The following is a 24,727-nucleotide window of genomic DNA, read 5'->3' as shown; positions in this document are numbered from 1 at the left end:
GGTCCACCAGAAAGGTCAAGAGAAGGACTCGCTCTGGGGCCAGTGTCACATTACAGGGTCCACCAGAAAGGTAAAGAGAAGGACTCGCTCTGGGCCAGTGTCACATTACAGGGTCCACCAGAAAGGTAAAGAGAAGGACTCACACTGGGGCCATTGTTACTTTACAGGGTACACGAAAGGTAAAGAGAAGGACCCGCTCTGGGGCCATTGTCACTTTACAGGGTACACGAAAGGTAAAGAGAAGGACTTCCTCTGGGGCCAGTGTCACATTACAGGGTCCACCAGAAAGGTAAAGAGAAGGACTCACACTGGGGCCATTGTTACTTTACAGGGTACACGAAAGGTAAAGAGAAGGACCCGCTCTGGGGCCAGTGTCCCAGCATCCACATAAAGGTAAAGAGAAGGACTCGCTCTGGGCCAGTGTCACATTACAGGGTCCACCTGAAAGGTAAAGAGAAGGACTCGCTCTGGGGCCAGTGTCACATTACAGGGTCCACCAGAAAGGTCAAGAGAAGGACTCGCTCTGGGGCCAGTGTCACATTACAGGGACCACCAGAAGGGTAAAGAGAAGGAAATGCTCTGGGGCCAGTGTCACATTACAGGGTCCACCAGAAAGGTCAAGAGAAGGACTCGCTCTGGGCCAGTGTCACATCACAGGATCAACTTGGGAGGGTCGAGCGGTTCACAAGTCGGCTCTGCTCTTTCAGCTAGTGGTGCAACTCAGTTCCCGCAGCCTTGCCTCTTTGGTGTCATGCTCAGGGTGCCGACCCAGACAAGGAAGGCTTCCAGGAGCAGTGGGCACGTAGGTGGAGGCTGCAGACAGGGCTGGGAACTCACAAGGGCTGTCCTGGGCACACCCTGGTGGCTGGATGGCAGTTTGTTTCCAGCAGGTTCTGAGCAGGGCTTTGCTGTCAGGTGGGTCTTGTAAAGTTGCATGTTCGAGGGAGGCGGGGGGAACTACCTCTCATGTAATCTTCATTTCAGGGCCACTTTTACGTGCAATTGTGTCTGGGTAATGTCTGAAGACACAATCCGAGGGTTGCCTTGATTCGAACATTTTGGTTCCCAGACAGTCAGTGGGGCTATGCTACCTTATTCCTGATATGCAGGCTGCTTCCTGGACAATCTCTCCTGATAGGGTTCACCATTGAAAGCAGCCCCCCCCCCCCAACATTCGGTTCTTATCAGGCCGTGTCTAAGCAGCGCATGCAAGTACTAGGCTGGAAGAGCACTCTCTTGCACTTTCACTTGTGCGCTTTCTTTCGCTTGCTCTCTTTGGCTCACTCTCGTCCTCCTTCTTTCTCTTTTGTGCTCTTATGCCCTCTCTTTCTTTCGCTCTCCCGCATTCCCTCGCTACTTCTCTCGCTCGTGCTCTCTCCCACTCACGCACTTTTACTCTCTTTTTGCACTGCGGGTTAAAAACATGGACCGTTGGTAGCCAAATTGATCGAAGGCTGTCGCTCATTGGTGGCGCCTTCAGAGTGAGCTATGCCAGGCTACTAACATGGGGAACACAGGCGGTGAAGGGTCACCCGCACCCCGAGGAACTTAGGGGGTACTTCGGTGTTTGCAACGTTGATGAGCTCTAGAGTTTGAGATTTCCAAGGAAAACAATCCGTAAACCTGCAACAGCACACTTGGAAAGGGGCTTTGGTGCTGCCTCGCAGCCGCAGTGTCGGCCTTTTCTTCTCACATTGGCTATTGCAGCATGTGAAAGTACTGCGCCCGACCAGTGCTGCCATCATATCCCTGCAGATGCCAGGAATTTCAGTGCACTGCGCGGATACTCCCACCGCATGTAGTATGCAGAGATATACAGGTGTTTCCCTCATTTGTAGGAAGTTGCCAGCATACGCATCCACAACACAAACAGCACCTACAGCACCCGAGGTCTCGCCCGATCCGATACTAGCACCAAAGCCCAGCACTCGGTGTATACCGAGCTGGAGCTGCCAACAGCACACCACTTCTCCCACTCTCCTGCTCCCCTCCTCCCGACTAACCCTACCTGCCCTCCTTCCTGTTTACAGATCCGCCAGAGCGCCTGGGGACCAATTCCGTTGGTGACGGTGCGCTATATAAGTACCTTTAACATAACATATGTCCAATCACTTCCATCACCAGGCGTTTATTACAATCACTAATTATTGTCTTCGCCCATCAAATGCCAGATATATACTCAACAACTGCCCCATTAATCAAGACTTTTACAATTCGGGCTTAATGCAGTGGTTTTGTATTTATTTGTATTTGTATTTATTGATTTATAGAGCGCCTTACACCAAAGCGCTGGTTCGGCCACCGTCGGTATTTTCTGTGTTTATGTGGACGATTTGTGTGCCTGAAACTTTCCTCTGGCTGGGGACATAGTCTAAATGCGGATACATTTTTTTTTGACTGAACAAGGCTACAACAAGCAAGCCTTCGAAGTCACGCACAGAAAACCCCTAGCAGAATACTTACACCGAGCGCCGTAATTCCTCATCATGGCCGCCTGATGGTGCTGCTGATTCATAATAGAAATGGATCGGCTATATTCCAGTTTAGATGTGAGATCCCACACATTCAGGCGTTAATTACAACCCGGGTTAAGTTGATCAAAGAGATTCCTTACTTTCTCAAACATGGCTCTGTACTTCTGAAATGCGCCGTAGTTGGTTGTGATCCAGTTCTGCGAGAGCCGTAAGGCGAGCTCCTGTCCCTTCGTAGAACTCGACTTGGCCAGGCCTAGAAAAGAAAGAGACACGACTTAAATTCCATTCTGATTTCTGGAGCTGCCGTAGACTCCCTCTGCGCGCCTCCATCCCTCCTCTGCATAGAGTGACCAGACGTGTCGGGTTTGCCTCAGAATTGGGCCCTCTGAACCTAGCTTCCCCGAGAGTTTTTTTTTTAATTTAAAGCCCTGTCCAGCTTTTGGAGAAGGGGTGGGTGACCACTTAAACTACAATAATTAATCACAACATTTATAAACCAAAAATTAATTTTAACAGTTTGGCAATTTAATCGCTGAAACCGATTTGCTTCCCTCCCAGGGTGGCCTCAAACCCGCAACCTTTCAGATAGCAGCCACATGCACTAACTGCCTGCGTGGCCTAGTAACATGGCAAGGCCCCTAATAGAAATGAAGGGTGAAAGTGCATTTGTTTTGACCAGGTTTACAGGCTCAGCTAAATTCCGCCGTTTAAATCCAGGAGGAGTGCTGCAAATGGAAATTTAGGGGGGAAGGGTTTCAGATGGCCCTACTTTTAGGTTTGTGGCCAGTACAGTTTTTTAAATTTAGAATATCAGGTCACCCTACCCAACTATCATGTTGAATTGGGCCCCAAACATCTTGTGCCGGGCCGGTCAACCAGCCAAGAGTCCTCGCTCTTTGTTCGTCATGGGTGATCTCTGGCAAGGGGGAAAGGAGTTTGGGGGTATGTGTGTGCACATACGAAGTGCAATGGAAATCACTCAGGGGCTTATTTTACATTGAGCCGGAACGTGACTGCAAGTCGTAAAAGCCTAGAGTAAGGCTTTAATGCCTTGCAATCACGCCACGGCTCATTTTCAATGAAATGTATGGCAGCGATAAGGGGTGGAACGCAACTTGCGTTACTGCTGCTCCCTTGCTCTCCGCCATACAAATGCTCCAGCATTTGCGCCGGCTTGGATTTTAATATCGGCGCAAAAGCTGGCGTTCCCAATGGGGTCATCCTGGTACATGCATTAGCATAAAGCAGGCAGACCCCATAGGGATCCATTGTACACGCTCGGCATCAGCATAAAGCAGGCGAACCCCATAGGGATCCATTGACATGCTCAGCATCAGCATAAAGCAGGTGGACCCCATAGGGATCCATTGTACACGCTCGGCATCAGCATAAAGCAGGCAGGCCCCATAGGGATCCATTGGACACGCTCGGCATCAGCATAAAGCAGGCAGGCCCCATAGGGATCCATTGGACACGCTCAGCATCAGCATAAAGCAGGCGGGCCCCATAGGGATCCATTGGACACGCTCGGCATCAGCATAAAGCAGGCAGGCCCCATAGGGATCCATTGTACACGCTCGGCATCAGCATAAAGCAGGCAGGCCCCATAGGGATCCATTGGACACGCTCGGCATCAGCATAAAGCAGGCAGGCCCCATAGGGATCCATTGGACACGCTCAGCATCAGCATAAAGCAGGCGGGCCCCATAGGGATCCATTGGACACGCTCGGCATCAGCATAAAGCAGGCAGGCCCCATAGGGATCCATTGGACACGCTCGGCATCAGCATAAAGCAGGCAGGCCCCATAGGGATCCATTGGACACGCTCGGCATCAGCAAAAGCAGGCGGACCCCATAGGGATCCATTGACACGCTCGGCATCAGCAAAAGCAGGCAGGCCCCATAGGGATCCATTGTACACGCTCGGCATCAGCAAAAGCAGGCGGACCCAGGGCTTTAAGTGGGGTAAGAAATCGAGGGGAGGCCCTCATTTGGGGGCGTGGCTTTTGGGAGGGGCATGGCCTAAAAAGTACGCAAATCGTAGGGTATACACACAAATATATATAAATGTTATATATTTGTGTGCGTACCTTACTATGGTTTGTGTACTATGCAAGCCATCTTTCCTAAACATAGAAATATGTAACATATTTCTACGTTTATAAAGGATGGCTTGCAAAGTACACAAACCATAGTAAGGTACGCACACAAATATATAACATTTATATATATTTGTGTGTATACCCTACGATTTGCCTAGTTTTCAGGCCATCTTTTTTAAACATTTCGGGTTTATAAAAGATGGCTTTGAAAGTACACAATTCAAGCCATCTTTTATAAAGCTTTGACTACGGACAAAATTGTCAGTCGGCAAAGCTTTATAAAAGATGGCTTGAAATGTGTACTTTCAAAGCCATGTTTTATAAACCTCGAAATATGTTGAGGAATCCCCAGGTTCGCTGAGGGTTAAAGACGCCTCAGCGACCTGGGGAAACAAAGGGACAGTAACTGCCTCTGGTGACCTCTCGCGCGAGGGGTCACCAGATGCAGTTACTATGACTGACGGAAGTGGCAGCCAGTCACAGTGTCACTGTGGCTGGCTGCCACTTCTGTCAGCTTGCCTGACTTCATTGCAGGCGCATCAAACAAAAGTAAACACTGCTTGGCATGGCAGTGTTAACTCACTTTGCAATGCGGAGTGCAAATATCAAGGCTTGTAAGCTGCCTTTTGCACTTTACATTTGTACCCCTTAGTGCAAATGACAAAAATTTGGTGGCGGGAAGCCGCTTGCGTGCAGTGTAAACGTAACGGCTCCCGCCGTGAAGTTACAAATTTGTCCAACATGAACTTGAGGTCCTTTTTTTGCCAACTGAGCATTTACACCGTGCGTAAAAAGCATGCATAAAATGTTTTTCATGCACACTGTGGAGCTCATGTTACATGAGCATGTAACGTAAATGAATGGTGTACAAGACCTTTATGCCATTCAGTTTTGCTACTGCGGATATTCAGTCATTTGTATAGCGGAGAGGAGGGGTGGAAGGCAACTTGTGTTTCCGCCCCCACTTCCTTCCTCTCCGCCATACAAATGCTCCATCATCTGCGCAGGCATGGATTTTCATGCCGGCGCAGATGCTGGAGACCCCCTATAGGATCTGCCTGCTTTATGCGCCAGCAAAAAGCAGACAGACCCCATGGGGATCCATTGTGCACGCTCCCTGCCATGCAAGGGTGTCATTTAAATTGGGAACACTGCTTACCATGCGAGGGTAGCAGCCTGGTAGTTTGTGTGTGTGTGAGCTGTGGAGGAGGGCAGAGGCTTGATGTTCTGCAGAGGGTAGCAGGCTGGTAGATTGTGTGGGTGAGAGCTTGGAGGGGGCAGAGGCCTGATGTTCTGTGGTGGGTAGAAGGCTGGTAGTTTGCATGGAGGAGACAGGCAGAGGTCTGATACTAAGTGCAGTGCAGCAGGATGGTATTTAGTGTGTGTGAGCACTTGGAGTGGGGCAGAGAGGCCTGGTGGTTTGTGCAGGGAAGTAAGCTCATAGTTTGCATGGGGAGAGCTTGGAGTGCGAAGCGGAGAATGAGGCCTGTTGAGCTGATGTGTGCATTTTTGGGGAGTACACACGCGTGCGCCTTCACGCGCCAACAATGAGCAGCCTGACGTACCTTCAATGACCATATGCTGGAGGGGTGGCCAGGCATTTGGGAAATCCCACTGCTGCCCGGACTGGCTCATCGAAGTGGGGATCCCGTTCTGGTAGGACAAGGCATTGCTATTCTGTTGGATGAAACAGGAGGGTTCAGTGCCTAGTAGTCAGAGACATTTATACATTCATTTTAATTCAATTGCCAGTAACTGACAAAACACATGAAGTGTGGCTAAGCAAACACAAAGAAGCCGTGTTGAGGGAGACTGTAACGCTGATAGAAACATTGCATGTTCTAGAAACGTGATTATAGTGGACTTTACTTCCGCAACAAGATGGCCGCCAACATGTCTATGGATTCCCAATGTAACAAACCGCACATTTTGGTGTGACCTATGCCCTCTATGCCTCTTCTCTGCCCTCCTGGTCTTGGGTCCTTGACCAAGTCCGAAATAGACGTCACAGAGGCTCCTTAGTGGCCTGGGCAAGACCCACAGGATCCGGATGAGAGAGCCTTCCTGCAGTTACACAGATCACAGGCCATCACAGACAGCTGCTCCACCCCCCATTTTATGCAGATTTTCTCTCAGAAAGCAGAGCTATCCCTCAGGGGCTGAGTTTTTTTTATCACAGACCCCCAGAGCAATCTATTCAGGTACACAGATGTTTACAACTATCTGAGGACTGATTCTGTAAGAAGCGTGTAACATGACACATAGCTGAGTTGTCTGACAGCCTGACACATTTGAGGTATAGCTCTACTGTCTGGTGCCTAAATCTTTAAGATCTAGCATTTGAGGGACAGATAGCTTTGCTGCTGGAACTTGAGAAACAGCCCTGTTCTCCCAGGTGTTGACAGTGAAGTATGTGCAGATGTCAAGGCTGCCATTTTGAATAATGGTGGTCATCGTGTGTGAAAGCCTTGCTCAGCTGCACAGCTGACAACTTCCCACTCTACCCCACCAGAGCTTGGAAGAGCTGGACACCTGAGCCGGTTCTGTTTGCCTTCATGGATCAGTAATGAGGGGTTTAGAAGCAGAGTTCTGACCTCCAGGTATTGCACGGCCTTGTCCGCGGAGCTTAAATCGGCCATGCAGTCAGCCCACATGGGGGACAGGTTAGTAGGGTAGAATGCATTCCTCCTCGCTCTCGCCTGCAAGTCAAAGTCCAGCCAGACACCCACAGATTCATCCCAGTGAATGGCATGGACCGCTTCCAAGCGCCGATCTAGAAGCTTCCGGAACTCCAGCACCTTTTCTGTATTACCTAAACCAAGAACAAGAGAAGAGCAGAGTCAGTAGGGAGGGAGGGCACCCAATTTTATTCACTTAGGAGCGGTTCAAGGCCTTCGAAGGTTGACCATCATCCAGAGAGGCCTCCAGCGGTGGTCCCTGGTAGGGTTTCTAGATCGCTCCACGTTACCACGAACACCCTGTTCCAGGGCTGGTCTTTTATTTTACAAGCCCATGTTTGTAAAATGTAAAACAGCTCAACCCTTGTGCCTTCTTTCGGAGGCACACCCTTCTCCGATCTCGCCACTCCCCCGCCCCCACATCCGCCACTCTCCCAAAAGATGTCAGCCTCAGCTCAGCCTCACTGAAGGGGTTGCTCCCGCAACCCAACTGTCCCCTAGCAACCTCCAAAAAGACACCCACCATCAAACACACTCTTGACTTGTCCCACACTCTCACCACTACCACCGCAGGGAAATCACAGGGGTGCTGTGACAACTTGTGCCCAAGCCTTCCCATCTCCGGCGCTACCTCCTCCTCCCCCCTCGCTCGATCACACCCACCTCAGCAAGCTTTGCCCACCCAGCTACCACCATCTCCACCTCACCGACCACCTCACCGAATGGGCTTGGCCTCACCCGGCAAGCCCTTTCCCTTCCCTTCACTGAGCATGGCACATCTTGCCCTTCCCGTACTATTGCCTCTACCCCCTTTCCCGCTGACCTCCCACCCTCTTGCACACTCCCTCAGCACCCAAACAAACAAACCTCAGAGGTAATAGAAAACTCTCGCCCTCTACTCTACATGCCTCACCTGTCCTACACCTAACGTTCTACCTCCCATCTCCTATCCCCAATACTACATCCCCCTATCCTCCTGCCCCCTCCTTGTAGACAGTTCCCCCCTTTCTCTCCCAGCCTCCTCCCTCCCCAGACCCTGTGCATCATCCCCTATCAACACCTAGCCAGACACCTCAGTACTGCCCACCATCTCTCACCAATATGCCTCGCCACCACTCAAAGCCCCTTTCCCATGTCACTATTAAGTCGAAGACCTGCGACCGCCTGCCATCTCTTCCCAGTCCGTAGTCACCACGGCCCGCTACACACCTACTACAGTATCCCCCCACCCTGACCACCTCTGTCAGTCCTATTACACTGCCCTTCCCATCAACCTTCTGCCCACCACAAACACCCTACCACCAATGACCCAACCATCCCAGCCCAGCCAACCCAGACATCCGGGTAAACACCACCACCTCTATTTCTGACAAAGTCCCCTGTCTCCTCTTCACCTATAGCTTATGAAGGTTTCCCACCTGACTACTCACTCATCACTCACAACACACCTTCTAGAGGAGGTGGTGTAGCCATCCTGCACAAACCTCATATCTCTATCACCTCCAGTGAAACACAACCCAGCACAGCTCACTGCAAATCCCTCCTAGTCAAACTCTCTCTCCTGCCTACCCTCAGTCGAAGTAAATTATTCTTTTTCTCTTGAGACCTTTACGAAAAGGTTATTTCACATAGTACCATCTATGCGACTCACTAGCAGCCATTCTAGTTATCCACCCAGCACTCGCCCTACTGGGAGACTCTAACATCTGGGTCGACCTCACTCAACCTTACCCAGCATATCAGAGGACAAACTCATATGACTGGACACACCCTCTATGCCATTTTCATCTCTTCCGACCTCATCACCACGTCCACCCCCCAACCCCGCATCTGGACAGGCCACTCAGCCATACCTTTCTCCATCCTCACACCACTGCCACTCCCAAGTCATCCTCTACCCTTACATCTCATTTCAGGTGCTGGAACATGGCACTTCCGGACCTGGCCGAGGTGCTACTAAGCACCCTCCCGCTCCCCCGACCACAGCTAGATCCTTACCCATGGAGCTCTTTGACTCCTGGCTAATTGGCTACGTCATTCCCCTAACTCCCTCCAAGTCCGCTTCCCCAAATGGTTCTCCTCCCTCCTGAAGACTCTAAAAACCCAGTACCGCTCCCTTGAGGGCAAGTGGCAAGCTTCCAGAACCCTGCAAAACAAATCTCGCCCACCACCACAGAAACTACAAATCAGAGATCCCAAAGGCCAAAAAAGCATATTATAATACAAGGATCCTGAACTGCCTGAGCGACAGCAAAGAGATCCACAGGATCATCACTGAATTCCTGACCCCACCTGCATCGCAGCCCCGACTGCATCCTTACAAACGCTCTGCAATTCCCTGACTGAATACTTCCACAAAACAGCCCTACACAGGATGGCCACTATCAACCCCAAACTCTCCCTCTTGTCTACCCGCTCTACACCCACTCTACCAGACCCTCCCACCTTCCAGCCCCAGATCCCTTCCTTCTGTTCCTTCAACTCTTTCTCGAGCGAGGAGCTCATGAAATTACTATCTGCCAGCCGACCCTCCGGCTGACCCCTTGTCCTGCCTCTCTCCTCAAAGAAATCTTCACCTCCATCTGCCCAGGAGAACTGGTGAGGTCCATTCTCAATGACTCCCTCATCTCTGGCAAGATCCCAGACTCCTCCAAAACTTCCCATGTCAAACCTCTGCTTAAAAAAGCATCCCTCGACCCCCTATTACGCATCAACTATGGGCCAATCCCCATCATCAGATTTCTGGCAAAACTCATTGACTGCACTGCCTACTCACAGCTCAATGGCTTTGTGGAATCTAAGAATCTCCTAGACCCTGCATAAACAGGGTTCCGCCGACACACCACAGAACAGAAACCATGCTGGTCTCTGTCTGGGATGACCTCAAAGTGACAGCAGACTCAGAGGGATGCAAAGCTCTCATTGTTCTTGACTTATCAGCAGCGTTTGACACCATCAACCACATGATCCTCCTGGACAGACTGCGCTACTTAGAAAGTTGTGTTTCAGCGCTCACCTGGATCGCCTCACTACTCTGTTACAGACAGCAAATCACCCATCTCCCCCTTTTCCTCTCTGCTGCATGCCCAGTAAACACTGGAGTACCCCAAGGTGCCTGCCTCGCTCCACTTCTCTTCAACCTTTATCTGACCCGCCTCCCAAGTATCTTCCGCTCACACAACCTCACTTGCTACAGCTATGCGGATGACACACAGGTCATTCTGAGAATCCCTAAATCTCCCACCTACCCCAGGCCTGACGTGGCAGCATGTCTCAGACAACGACCGCTGGATGACGATTAACCATCTAATTCTGAACCCAGGTAAAATGGTAATCATGTTGTGTAGAAAATCTGCTCTATTCCCCCACCAGACTCTCTGGCCACCCTCACTCGGCCTCCCCGCCACGACTACTACCACTGTAAAAAACCATGGCTGCACAATGGACTCGGACCTAACATTTTCTCACCACACCAACAATAATTGCAAAGCCTGTCACTTCCACCATGGGCTCCTGAAGCGCATCTTCCCTTAGCCCCCTTACCCAAACAGACTGGCTGCAATTATGTCCATTGTCATGTCCCAACTTGACTATACATACTCCCTCCACCCTGGTGCACTGGCCTACCAGTTAAAAAACTCCAAAGTGTACAAAACTCGCTGCCAGACTGCTTCTCGCATTGGGAGGAAGGGACCACATCTCACCGGCTCTCTGCACCCTACACTGGCTCCCAATTGGACGCAGGGCGACCTTCAAATTCCAATGTATTACCCACCGAGTGGGGCACAAAGTGAACCCCAAATACTTACAAGATAAGATTACGCCTTACCACAAGACTCGCAACCTTAGGTCAAGCACTGCCCTGCTCCTAGTGGCCCCGGCCTCCAATTTATCCAGGAACGGAGGCTCAGCCTAGTCAACCCTGGTGCCAAATTTGTGGAACACCCCGCCTCGCTGCATTAGACACACCAAAGACTACATGGCTTTCTGGAAGGCACTCAAAACATTTCTCTTTGCCTAAGAATACACAAAGGAATGCAGTGAACCACCCAACCTACCACCACGACCGACACCTGGCATGGTAACCCACTGATTACAGGCCCCACCATAGACTGTTAGGCCTGACACTATCTAACACCGCCACCTAGAGCCTTTGCCCAGACTTGGAACTCGAATCGTAGCTGGATCAGGACAGAATTCTGTACCTGACAGAGTTTATTCTTCACCTCATCCGCAAGAATTCCGTACGTTCTGAGGCCTAAAGCAATCTATCACAGTTAATCAGGGGCAATTGTGCTAGACTCGTAACCTAAGAACCAGTAACATTCATGATGAGCCTGATGAAGCCTATGCAATTATGCACTATGCAGTCCGCCAAAGAAGGCACTTGCCTGCTAATTCTACGCACCTGGAAATGTAAAAGCAAAGCTAGCTACTGGGGGCCGTCTAGCAGTTAATCTGCTAATCAGACCTACCATTGTATGACTATAACAGAACCACCCACCAGTAGTCTATCTAGCAGAACTAACAACCCAAGCACTAATAACACCTACAAACCTGATCATTGCCCTGCAAAATGCGCTACGCTATCAAAGCAGGAAATGGCCTCGCTTGCTAACCCTACATACCTGAATATCCCTGTGGAGAATTATAAAGCAAGGAACGTTCTAGCACTTATTCTTGGCTAACCCCAACTTTCTGGGGATGTCCTAGAACAACCCTCAGGCATTCTATATAGCAATTTGCCAATTGAGGACACCGCTAGCACCTATGCAATAACAACATGAGTTTGTAAAACAGACCTGCCTGTCACCACCCATCAGTCTTTGCCAAAACAATCTGGCCCGTAGCAAAACAAGGAGCCACCATGCCCTCGACAGCCACTGGAAGCTAAACAGGAACAAGGTTCCCCCAGAAAACACACAGACACTCAAACACACCAATATGCCAATGCTTTTCTCTGTGCCAACAAACAATAGAACGCAGCTACACTCCTTGATTAATTCAGCCTAGCTGCACACATACTGACATGCCTCCATGTGTGTCTCGACAGTCTTTAGAACGCAATGATACCCCTCAAAATTCTGCCCAGCTGCACACATAACGTCACTCTCAAACAACCAGTGCCGCCAGAATGCAGATAACACAGTCCATTGGTCTCGCTGCACATCACACAACACAACTAGCTACAGTATGCAGCTACAACCCATCTTCGCACTCTGGCTGCACACATACCGAGTGCACTCAAGCACGTTGTTCCACACTACTCTCTCTACTGACCTGGACTGTGGTCTCGGAGGGCATTCAACCCACAGCACTTTGGAATCATAACAATGGTAAAATGCGCTATACAAATGCAAAATAACATAAAATAACATAATATTCAACTGTACAGCTCTGTACTGGCCCCTCTTCTACAAGTTTACTTCCAAGATCCAGATCCACTCCATGTTTTCAGGACAGCTGCAAAAAGTACATTTGAACACAGTGAACCTGGGAGTTATTTACACAATGGGTGGTAAAGCTGAAACCCTGGTGCGGTTGGGGCTCTCGAGGACCACCTGACTAGGAGACCCCTCCCTGCTCAGAACTAATTCCTATGTCTTTTCCCCATTCTGCGATTTCTCCTACCTCCTGCCCATAAACTGGTATTTATTTTCGATCTTCTGTTTCCTTTCAGGATTAAATTCTATGTGTCGCTAGGTCATGCTTCTTCCAGTTATATAATATCAAAATAATCCAACAGTTGCTGCCTTTTGCTTTTGCTAAACGCTCATTATAGACGTATATATGCATATTTCATTGTGCCGGGAGGATAGCTGCGGGGCAAAGCAAATGCAGAGCATCACAGTTCAAATCCCGGCCCCGCAGTTAGAGGCTGGTCACCAGGATTGTAACATTTGAATGACTTCATTGCAATCTGATATCCATTCTGCGGACTCAGTAATGCTCCTGATCCCTCTCCTTATCATACGTCGGCTTCTGATTGTGCCCCGTTTCAACTTTTGCATTTTCACATTGAAATGTATCTGGCTGTTTGCTCCTTCCTCTTCGTCTGTCCGTCTGAGACCTTATCAGTCAGTCTGTCTTTTATGTCATTTTCCTCCCTGCGCTTCTTCTTGCTTCTGTTCCTTTCATGGCCCCTAAATCGTGGGAATTAGTCTTATCTCAACACTAAGCAGTTTAAGAAATGTATTAAAGAGAATTTTGTTTTGCAGCAAATTTTCAGATAACACCCTCACACTCGGGACTGTAAAGATGGGGCTCCTTTTGATGTGCCCGTGTGTTGCACATATAGAGGTACACATAGCAAGTCCTCCCTGTGCAGCAGTCATTGATTTCACGCGTTAGTTTTAAATCTGGATGGGAAAACGGGTGGTCCCAGGTTTCCGTGTAGATTCAAAACCCATTTGTGAACTTAGTCATGCATTCTGCCTGCGATGGCCATGCATGGTTCTAGCTGCTTTCATTGGTATTGCATGGACATTTCTACGGAAAATAAATGCCAAAGGCACTTTTACTGCGCATTCGGCATAAACTAAAATGTCGAGTCCCATAATACCGAACAAGGGGAGCAGGGGTTGCGGGGGTGTCCAACGTTCCAGCTTGAACGGTAGAATGGTTTTTGGTGGCAGTGACCCGGCCACAGGCCAGACCGCAGGGCCCCTCCACCAGTGCCAGCCCGGGCCTACATGCCCTGCTACAGACGTGCTCCTGCTCCACGGTGGCCACACCGCAGAGGGCGCTTATCATTCAAATAGGAATGATGGGGTGCGCCGCGGGCATCCCGAGTGTATGGCATGTCCAGGGCCACACCAGAGCAGCGATGTTACTGCTGGGGAGCAACCGCAGGCCCTCCCCCACTCGGCACCTTGATGTGGAGACCCCCCGCAACGCCTTTGTTCCCAGGTGATTTGTGTAAGTTCCTGACTGTATTGTTAGTTACTCTGATGATTTTTGGAAGTTCATGGCTCTGATTTGTGGACGTTTATGACTGTGTAATTGGTTCCGAGGTCATTTGTGGAAGTCCATGACTGTATCCTTAGTTCTCCAGTTGATTGGTAGAAGTTAATGACCATGTTCTTGGTTCCCCAGGTGATTCATGGAAGTTGATGACTGTATTTCTGGTTCCCCAGGTGATTCATGGAAGTTGATGACTGTATTGTTGGTTCCCCAGGTGATTCATTGAAGCTGATGACTGTGTTATTGGTTCCTAGGTCATTTGTGGAAGTCCATGACAGTATTCTTAGTTCTCCAGTTGATTGGTAGAAGTTAATGACCATGTTCTTGGTTCCCCAGGTGATTCATGGAAGTTGATGACTGTATTGTTGGTTCCCCAGGTGATTCATTGAAGCTGATGACTGTGTTATTGGTTCCTAGGTCATTTGTGGAAGTCCATGACAGTATTCTTAGTTCTCCAGTTGATGGGTAGAAGTTAATGACCATGTTCTTGGTTCCCCAGGTGATTCATGGAAGTTGATGACTGTGTTATTGGTTCCTAGGTCATTTGTGGAAGTCCATGACTGTATCCTTAGTTCTCCAGTTGATTGGTAGAAGTTAATGACCATGTTCTTGGTTCCCCAGGTGATTCATGGAAGTTGATGACTGTATTTCTGGTTCCCCAGGTGATTCATGGAAGTTGATGACTGTATTGTTGGTTCCCCAGGTGATTCATGGAAGTTGATGACTGTTTATTGGTTCCTATGTCATTTGTGGAAGTCCATGACTGTATTCTTAGTTCTCCAGTTGATTGGTAGAAGTTAATGACCATGTTCTTGGTTCCCAGGTGATTCATGGAAGTTGATGACTGTGTTATTGGTTCCTAGGTCATTTGTGGAAGTCCATGACTGTATTCTTAGTTCTCCAGTTGATTGGTAGAAGTTAATGACCATGTTCTTGGTTCCCCAGGTGATTCATGGAAGTTGATGACTGTGTTATTGGTTCCTAGGTCATTTGTGGAAGTCCATGACAGTATTCTTAGTTCTCCAGTTGATTGGTAGAAGTTAATGACCATGTTCTTGGTTCCCCAGGTGATTCATGGAAGTTTATGACTGTGTAATTGGTTCCGAGGTCATTTGTGGAAGTCCATGACTGTATCCTTAGTTCTCCAGTTGATTGGTAGAAGTTAATGACCATGTTCTTGGTTCCCCAGGTGATTCATGGAAGTTGATGACTGTATTTCTGGTTCCCCAGGTGATTCATGGAAGTTGATGACTGTATTGTTGGTTCCCCAGGTGATTCATGGAAGTTGAGGACTGTTTATTGGTTCCTAGGTCATTTGTGGAAGTCCATGACAGTATTCTTAGTTCTCCAGTTGATTGGTAGAAGTTAATGACCATGTTCTTGGTTCCCCAGGTGATTCATGGAAGTTGATGACTGTGTTATTGGTTCCTAGGTCATTTGTGGAAGTCCATGACTGTATTCTTAGTTCTCCAGTTGATTGGTAGAAGTTAATGACCATGTTCTTGGTTCCCCAGGTGATTCATGGAAGTTGATGACTGTGTTATTGGTTCCTAGGTCATTTGTCGAAGTCCATGACGGTATTCTTAGTTCTCCAGTTGATTGGTAGAAGTTAATGACCATGTTCTTGGTTCCCCAGGTGATTCATGGAAGTTGATGACTGTGTTATTGGTTCCTAGGTCATTTGTGGAAGTCCATGACAGTATTCTTAGTTCTCCAGTTGATTGGTAGAAGTTAATGACCATGTTCTTGGTTCCCCAGGTGATTCATGGAAGTTGATGACTGTGTTATTGGTTCCTAGGTCATTTGTGGAAGTCCATGACAGTATACTTAGTTCTCCAGTTGATTGGTAGAAGTTAATGACCATGTTCTTGGTTCCACAGGTGATACATGGAAGTCTATGACTGTGTTATTGGTTCCTAGGTCATGTGTGGAAGTCCATGACAGTATTCTTAGTTCTCCAGTTGATTGGTAGAAGTTAATGACCATGTTCTTGGTTCCACAGGTGATTCATGGAAGTCGATGACTGTGTTATTGGTTCCTAGGTCATTTGTGGAAGTCCATGACAGTATTCTTAGTTCTCCAGTTGATTGGTAGAAGTTAATGACCATGTTCTTGGTTCCACAGGTGATTCATGGAAGTCGATGACTGTGTTATTGGTTCCTAGGTCATTTGTGGAAGTCCATGATGGTATTCTTAGTTCTCCAGTTGATTGGTAGAAGTTAATGACCATGTTCTTGGTTCCACAGGTGATTCATGGAAGCCGATGACTGTGTTATTGGTTCCTAGGTCATTTGTGGAAGTCCATGACAGTATTCTTAGTTCTCCAGTTGATTGTTAGAAGTTAATGACCATGTTCTTGGTTCCCCAGGTGATTCATGGAAGTCGATGACTGTGTTATTGGTTCCTAGGTCATTTGTGGAAGTCCATGACTGTATTCTTAGTTCTCCAGTTCATTGGTAGAAGTTAATGACCATGTTCTTGGTTCCCCAGGTGATTCATGGAAGTTGATGACTATATTGTTTGTTCCCAGGTGATTTGTGAAAGTTCATGACTGTGCTCTTGTTTCTCCAGGTTGCAAGGAGGATTGTGGCCACCGTTGCCACTAAAAATAAATCAACCGGTCATGGGTGGCAACCAGCTCATGGTTACCGGAAAATCATTAAAAAAGGGAAAACTGGAGCGACCAAACTGTCACAGGACAGTGAAAGAGAAGACCACATCACAGGTTCTGGTTGGAGGAGCTCAATGAGGACATGTTCGATCTCAGGGAGCATGGATGGTCTTGGGGGGAAATATTATAGTGGTTTGGGGGAGCTGTTTACATGGATTTCTGAACTCTGACCTGGTGGACAGAGGTTCAGGAGGCCAGCCTAGTTTCTTGGAACAGGGTAACGTTCTGGACAAGCCAGACCAATCAAGGTAGCTATGGCAGCGGTCAAGACTAGGTCTCAGGAGGGGTGAAGGTGACTGAAAGACCTCAATGAGCACACAGAGCAAAGGACACTACAGATCACTCCCGGTCAGGTGTAGATATATTGAAAATACAAATACATTTATTTCAAGGCCTTTGAGTTTCAACACACAATCAAATCACAGTAATACTTTTAAACCAACACAATCCTATCTAAATACATATATACAAGACCAACAAGGTCTAAATGGTTAATGCATGAAATGGGTCCACAACCTAAAAAGGGGGAGGAAACAGGTAGTGCAAAGAGTCTTTAGTCCCTTCTGCATCCAACACACTCCTAACTAAGAGGCAGTCCAATCCCTAAGAAGAGTGGAGCCTATTGCTCAAATGTACTTGCACTGCTGGAGCATGGTGTAGTTTGATTGGGCAAAATGGGGTCTCTTCAAAGGTCTGTAGCAGCTCAGGAAGGTGGGTGAGGTGATGAAGAATAGGTTCCCACTATTTGAGAAGGGCCTCCACTTGAGGGCAGAGTCGATACCAAGAGTTGGGTATGGTTTGCTAGCTCGCACTAGCAGTGGAAATGAGAGGAGCCCTCAGGGGCCACTCGTGCACAAAAATGTATGGATGCACTAGGGCCACCGGGTAAGGTTGCGATTACTCACTGAGCCCCGGCTCACCGCGGACCAAACTTCGGCAGTCGAGTCAACTCTGGTTACAGGTTTGAATGCGGCAATCTCGAGGCTATGTAGCTTTCAGAGACGGAGTTACAGAGTTGATTGCCCTACGGAATAGTGGTGATTTCTCCGCTTCCGGTGTATGGATCAGGCCAGTTGCACTGCAGCAGGCTTCAGGGCACAGAGGAGCAAAGCTGCAATGAACTTGCAAAGTTCGTCACCACGGCTGGGCGACGCAGCAACCGCATAAACTCTGGTTCGGGCACACTCACTTTACTCCAGAATTGGGAATGCCAAATGTACAAAATTTGGCGTGAGAGTGCCGTGAACACAGAGCTTGGAATGTGGCAAGTTTCAAGGGTCTCCTCAAAACAGCCATGGTATCGGAGCCCAAAGTCTGCGCAAGCTGGTCAGTCCACTTGATGGCCCAGGGACACTTCTAAAAAGGCTTACTTGCAGGTTAAGATGAAGGTGCCGATAATAGTTGGTCCCACTATTCCAATGGATTGAAGTTCCTTCACAGTTCTTCTAGGACGCTCAGATGCAGAAGGGTCCAGCTGGACGACAGCGGGCCCAGGGTGCCAAACCTTCCAGCGGGTCACCAGCGGTTCCTCCACTCAACGTCTTAGTTTCAGGATACTTGGATCCTATCCTTCATTCAGTGAGAACTCCAGAGATCGACATGGTATGGCTGTTTGGGGCCTTCTCTTTTCCAGAATCTCCTTTGCACCAAAACGAAGAGAACCCAATGGAAGATCTGCTCACATACAGGCATACCATACGTGGACCAATCATGGACCACGGTGGTCCCAGGCATTCACAGCACTCCAGAAATGATAATCTGCCACCAGCCCTGTCCAAGGCACACCTGCACCTCTCCTAAAAAATCCTTCGAGAGTATCAAGGGCCTTTGGAAATGACTAGACGCAAGTGCATTCTACTGTAAGGTACATTGTACACTTGTTACATGTTGCAGAAAAGTTGCAACATGGACAAGGACTAAGGGAAACAAAGTCTTCCTGTCCTGACTGTTCTTAAGGGCATTGTCAGTTTCCCCATAAAAAGTGAACGAAAAGCACAGAGGCGTGCAGCAGAAGGCTGTGCTCCTCTGGTAAAGTCATGCTATGATGTTCAGATATCAGCAAAAAGGTGAGGGGTTCACAACTTGAGGGAAAATTACACATAAATGGGAATCTTTCCTAACAGGAGCTCTGTAAAACGAAAAATAAAACCTTAAGACAGCTCTGATCTCTCGCTCATTATAAACTTCTAAAGCATCACGATGGCCATGAGTTTAGGACCACTCCATACGGGACATTCCCATTCGCTAGGAAAATGTAATACCGGTTGAGCGTTACCATCCATTACTAAGCCATTCCTCTTGCTTAGCAGAGCCCTTATGAGGGTGAGTTAATCACCTGGAAACGTTACCTACCCATTGACACTAAACAAAATAGAAAGTAGACCTTCACCCTGACTTGGGAATATTCAGAACTGCCCTTTCACCCGGATATTCCTGTCTGCCTGAATCCTAATATTGCAAGCTATACTCCACTCCTAATATTGCAAGCTATGCTGCACTCCTAATATCGCAAGCTATGCTCCACTCCTAATATTGCAAGCTATACTCCACTCCTAGCATTGCAAGCTATACTCCACTCCTAATATTGCAAGCTATGCTGCACTCCTAGTATTGCAAGCTATGCTCCACTCCTAATATTGCAAGCTATACTCCACTCCTAGCATTGCAAGCTATACTCCACTCCTAATATTGCAAGCTATGCTGCACTCCTAGTATTGCAAGCTATGCTCCACTCCTAATATTGCAAGCTATGCTGCACTCCTAGTATTGCAAGCTATACTCCACTCCGAATATTGCAAGCTATGCTGCACTCCTAGTATTGCAAGCTATGCTCCACTCCTAATATTGCAAGCTATACTCCACTCCTAATATTGAAAGCTATGCTCCACTCCAAATATTGCAAGCTATGCTCCACTCCTAATATTGCAAGCTAAACTCCACTCCTAATATTGCAAGCTATACTGCAAGCTATACTCCACGCCTAATATTGCAAGCTATGCCCCACTCCTAATATTGCAAGCTATACTCCACTCCTAATATTGCAACCTGTACTCCACTTCTAATATTGTAAGCTATGCTCCACTCCTAATATTGCAAGATATGCTCCACTCCTAATACTGCAAGATATGCTCCACTCCTAATATTGCAAGCTAAGCTCCACTCCTAATATTGCAAGCTATGCTCCCCTCCTAATGCACGCTATGCTCCACTCCTAATATTGCAAGATATGCTCCACCCCTAATATTACAAACTATACTCCACTCCTAATATTGCAAGCTATGCTCCACTTCTAATATTGTAAGCTATGCTCTACTCCTAATATTGCAAGCTATGCGCCGCTCCTAATATTGCAAGCTATGCTCCACTCCTAATATTGCAAGCTATACTCCACTCCTAATATTGAAAGCTATGCTCCACTCCAAATATTGCAAGCTATGCTCCACTCCTAATATTGCAAGCTAAACTCCACTCCTAATATTGCAAGCTATACTGCAAGCTATACTCCACGCCTAATATTGCAAGCTATGCCCCACTCCTAATATTGCAAGCTATACTCCACTCCTAATATTGCAACCTGTACTCCACTTCTAATATTGTAAGCTATGCTCCACTCCTAATATTGCAAGCTAAGCTCCACTCCTAATATTGCAAGCTATGCTCCCCTCCTAATGCACGCTATGCTCCACTCCTAATATTGCAAGATATGCTCCACCCCTAATATTACAAACTATACTCCACTCCTAATACTGCAAGCTATGCTCCACTTCTAATATTGTAAGCTATGCTCTACTCCTAATATTGCAAGCTATGCGCCGCTCCTAATATTGCAAGCTATGCTCCCCTCCTAATGCACGCTATGCTCCACTCCTAATATTGCAAGATATGCTCCACCCCTAATAATGCAAACTATACTCCACTCCTAATATTGCAAGCTATGCTCCACTTCTAATATTGTAAGCTATGCTCTACTCCTAATATTGCAAGCTATGCGCCGCTCCTAATATTGCAAGCTATGCTCCCCTCCTAATGCACGCTATGCTCCACTCCTAATATTGCAAGATATGCTCCACCCCTAATATTGCAAACTATAATCCACCCCTAATATTGCAAGTTATGCTCCACTCCTAATATTGCAAGCTATACTCCACTCCTAATATTTCAAGCTATACTCCACTCCTAATATTTCAAGCTATGCTCCACTCCTAATATTGCAAGCTATGCCCCCTCCAAATATTGCAAGCTATACTCCACTCATAATATTGCAACCTGTACTCCACTTCTAATATTGTAAACTATGCTCCACTCCTAATATTGCAAGATATGCTCCACCCCTAATATTGCAAACTATACTCCACTCCTAATATTGCAAGCTACGCTCCACTCCTAATATTGCAAGATATAATCCACCCCTAATATTGCAAGTTATGCTCCACTCCTAATATTGCAAGCTATACTCCACTCCTAATATTTCAAGCTATACTCCACTCCTAATATTTCAAGCTATGCTCCACTCCTAATATTGCAAGCTATGGTCCACTCCTAATTTTGCAAGCTATACTCCACTCATAATATTGCAACCTGTACTCCACTTCTAATATTGTAAGCTATGCTCCACTCCTAATATTGCAGGATATGCTCCACTCCTACTATTGCAAGCTATGACCCACTCCTAATATTGCAAGCTATGTCCCACTCCTTTTACTCCTAATATTGCAAGCTAAGCTCCACTCCTAATATTGCAAGCTATGCTCCCTCCTAATATTGCAACCTGTACTCCACTCCTAATATTGCAAGCTAAGCTCCACTTCTAATATTGCAAGATATAATCCACCCCTAATATTGCAAGTTATGCTCCACTTCTAATATTGTAAGCTATGCTCTACTCCTAATATTGCAAGCTATGCTCCACTTCTAATATTGCACGCTATGCTCCACTTCTAATATTGTAAGCTATGCTCTACTCCTAATATTGCAAGCTATGCCCCACTCCTAATATTGCACGCTATGCTCCATTCCTAATATTGCAAGCTATGCTCCACTCCTAATATTGCAAGCTATGCCCCCTCCAAATATTGCAAGCTATGCTCCACTCCTAACATTGCAAGCTATGCTCCACTCCTAACATTGCAAGCTATGCTCCACTCCTGATATTGCAAGCTATGCTCCCCTCCTAATGCACGCTATGCTCCACTCCTAATATTGCAAGATATGCTCCACCCCTAATATTACAAACTATACTCCACTCCTAATATTGCAAGCTATGCTCCACTTCTAATATTGTAAGCTATGCTCTACTCCTAATATTGCAAGCTATGCGCCGCTCCTAATATTGCAAGCTAGGCTCCACTCCTAATATTGCACGCTATGCTCCACTCCTAATATTGCAAGATATGCTCCACCCCTAATATTGCAAACTATACTCCACTCCTAATATTGCAAGCTATGCTCCACTCCTAATATTGCAAGATATAATCCACCCCTAATATTGCAAGCTATACTCCACTCCTAATATTTCAAGCTATACTCCACTCCTAATATTTCAAGCTATGCTCCACTCCTAATATTGCAAGATATAATCCACCCCGAATATTGCAAGCTATACTCCACTCCTAATATTTCAAGCTATACTCCACTCCTAATATTTCAAGCTATGCTCCACTCCTAATATTGCAAGCTATGGTCCACTCTTAATATTGCAAGCTATACTCCACTCATAATATTGCAAGCTATTCTCCACTCCTAATATTGCAGGATATGCTCCACTCCTACTATTGCAAGCTATGGCCCACTCCTAATATTGCAAGCTATGTCCCACTCCTTTTACTCCTAATATTGCAAGCTAAGCTCCACTCCTAATATTGCAAGCTATGCTCCCTCCTAATATTGCAAGCTATGTCCCACTCCTTTTACTCCTAATATTGCAAGCTAAGCTCCACTCCTAATATTGCAAGCTATGCTCCCTCCTAATATTGCACGCTATGCTCCACTCCTAATATTGCAAGATATTCTCCACCCGTAATATTGCAAACTACACTCCACTCCTAATATTGCAAGATATGCTCCACTTCTAATATTGTAATCTATGCTCTACTCCTAATATTGCAAGCTATGCTCCACTTCTAATATTGCAAGCTATACTCCACCCCTAATATTGCAGGTTATGCTCCACTCCTAATATTGCAAGCTATGCCCCACTCCTAATATTGAAAGCTATGCCCCACTCCTAATATTGCAAGATATACTCCACTCCTAATATTGCAGGTTATGCTCCACTCCTAATATTGCAAGCTATGCCCCACTCCTAATATTGCACGCTATGCTCCATTCCTAATATTGCAAGCTATGCTCCCCTCCTAATATTGCAAGCTATGCTCCACTCCTAATATTGCAAGCTATGCCCCCTCCAAATATTGCAAGCTATACTCCACTCCTAATATTGCAAGCTATGCCCCCTCCAAATATTGCAAGCTATGCTCCACTCCTAACATTGCAAGCTATGCTCCACTCCTGATATTGCAAGCTATGCTCCCCTTCTAATATTGCAAGCTATGCTCCAATGGATAGTGTAGATGTTGCTTTAGTTTTTCGCTTGGAAATGTTTGTACTCCATTCTGTTCTTCTAGGTTTTCTGATGCTCACGCTGCTGCAGGCCTATTGGTGTGGGTCTTGTTCCGGGGCCTGTAGATTTATGCATTTTCTAAGGCCATGTTTTTCATGCAGGTACTTTGCACACCCTGGGGTGGCCCCCTGGGCTGCACAATGGCTTCTATTCAATATTTCAAGCCTTGCTGTTGCTCAGTGGTGGGATGGAGGCATTCCAGCCTTTGAACCTCCAACCCACATTTAGAGTCATCTGGGTGCCAGGAGAGCAGCTGACGATTGACCATCCTGATCCCCCACTCCCTGCTCCATTCCTACTTCGCTGACCTCGCCTCTGTGCCAATGTCTTTCCGGTGCTCTTTGTTGCCCAGAACCCCCTGCCGCCCCCAGGCCCTCCTCCCGGGGGCCTCCCAACTGCAATCCGGCAAGTAATTAATGCATGGCCATTGAATGCTAAATACATGTGACCGTTTGTGATACTACCGATATTGTGGCATGACCACAGTAGGGTTGACTTTGGCGCAGTCAACATTTGAGGTACTGCAAGTGAAGGTAGATGGGCCAGACTCTTACCCAGCTTCCCATGGAAATCAGCCAGCAGTCGCTCGGTCCGGCACAGGACTGCATTGAGGTCCACGGGTACAATGGTGCTAGTCCGCGTGTTCATCAAAGTCGTGGTCTGGACTTGACCCACAGTGGCGTACCAGCGAGAGGAGAAGTCCCAACCTGACTCAGCAGCCGACTTGAGCTCTGCCAACAGGCTCAGCCTGACATCTGTGGGAGTCAGGATGTGCAGAAGAAAAATGTTGGTACAGTCCAAATAACCAACCGTGAAGAGCAGATGCCTGAGCTGCAGAAGACATGCACAGGGCATAAGGAAGCAAAGTGAGAAGCAGGGGGGAAGACAGAATGTGCATTACAGGAGAAAGGACCGAAACACACCAGAGTGCAGACAGGCTAGCGCCAAATCGGCCACAGAGGAAGGGAAGACGGCTATCCACCAACCACAGTTTGTTTGTTTGTTTTTATTATTTGTAATGCGCACCTAACCCGGAGGTAACAGGGTGCAGGAGCAACAAGAGGATTGTATAGCTTAGGTAATGCAAACCAAGCAAGCCACACTCTGGCAGTTCCTTAACACTCCTCCCGCTGGATGGCAGACAACAGAACTCTTCCTCTACAGCCAAAATACTTGGCAACACATTCCAGCACTAGGGGCACACAGAGTTTCCATTCTG

General features: G+C 47.5%; 1 protein-coding gene across 1 annotated transcript in view; it reads right to left on the bottom strand.

Moving 5' to 3' along the window:
• TREH (trehalase) overlaps positions 1 to 24,727 on the bottom strand; it is a 122,402-nt gene that overhangs the window by 20,837 nt on the left and 76,838 nt on the right. Inside the window, exons 10-13 of the mRNA XM_069614408.1 lie at positions 24,063 to 24,263; positions 7,172 to 7,389; positions 6,143 to 6,254; positions 2,615 to 2,727 (exon numbers count right to left, since the gene is read on the bottom strand). Of these exons, the coding sequence (XP_069470509.1) occupies positions 2,615 to 2,727; positions 6,143 to 6,254; positions 7,172 to 7,389; positions 24,063 to 24,263 (644 nt within the window). The remainder of the gene's footprint in view (positions 1 to 2,614; positions 2,728 to 6,142; positions 6,255 to 7,171; positions 7,390 to 24,062; positions 24,264 to 24,727) is intronic.

Source organism: Ambystoma mexicanum, chromosome 9, assembly GCF_040938575.1.
Source record: "Ambystoma mexicanum isolate Mex_15411 chromosome 9, UKY_AmexF1_1, whole genome shotgun sequence".
Classification (NCBI taxonomy): domain Eukaryota; kingdom Metazoa; phylum Chordata; class Amphibia; order Caudata; family Ambystomatidae; genus Ambystoma; species Ambystoma mexicanum.
Note: the sequence above shows the minus strand (reverse complement) of the source record. Positions and strands in the feature narration are given on the sequence as shown.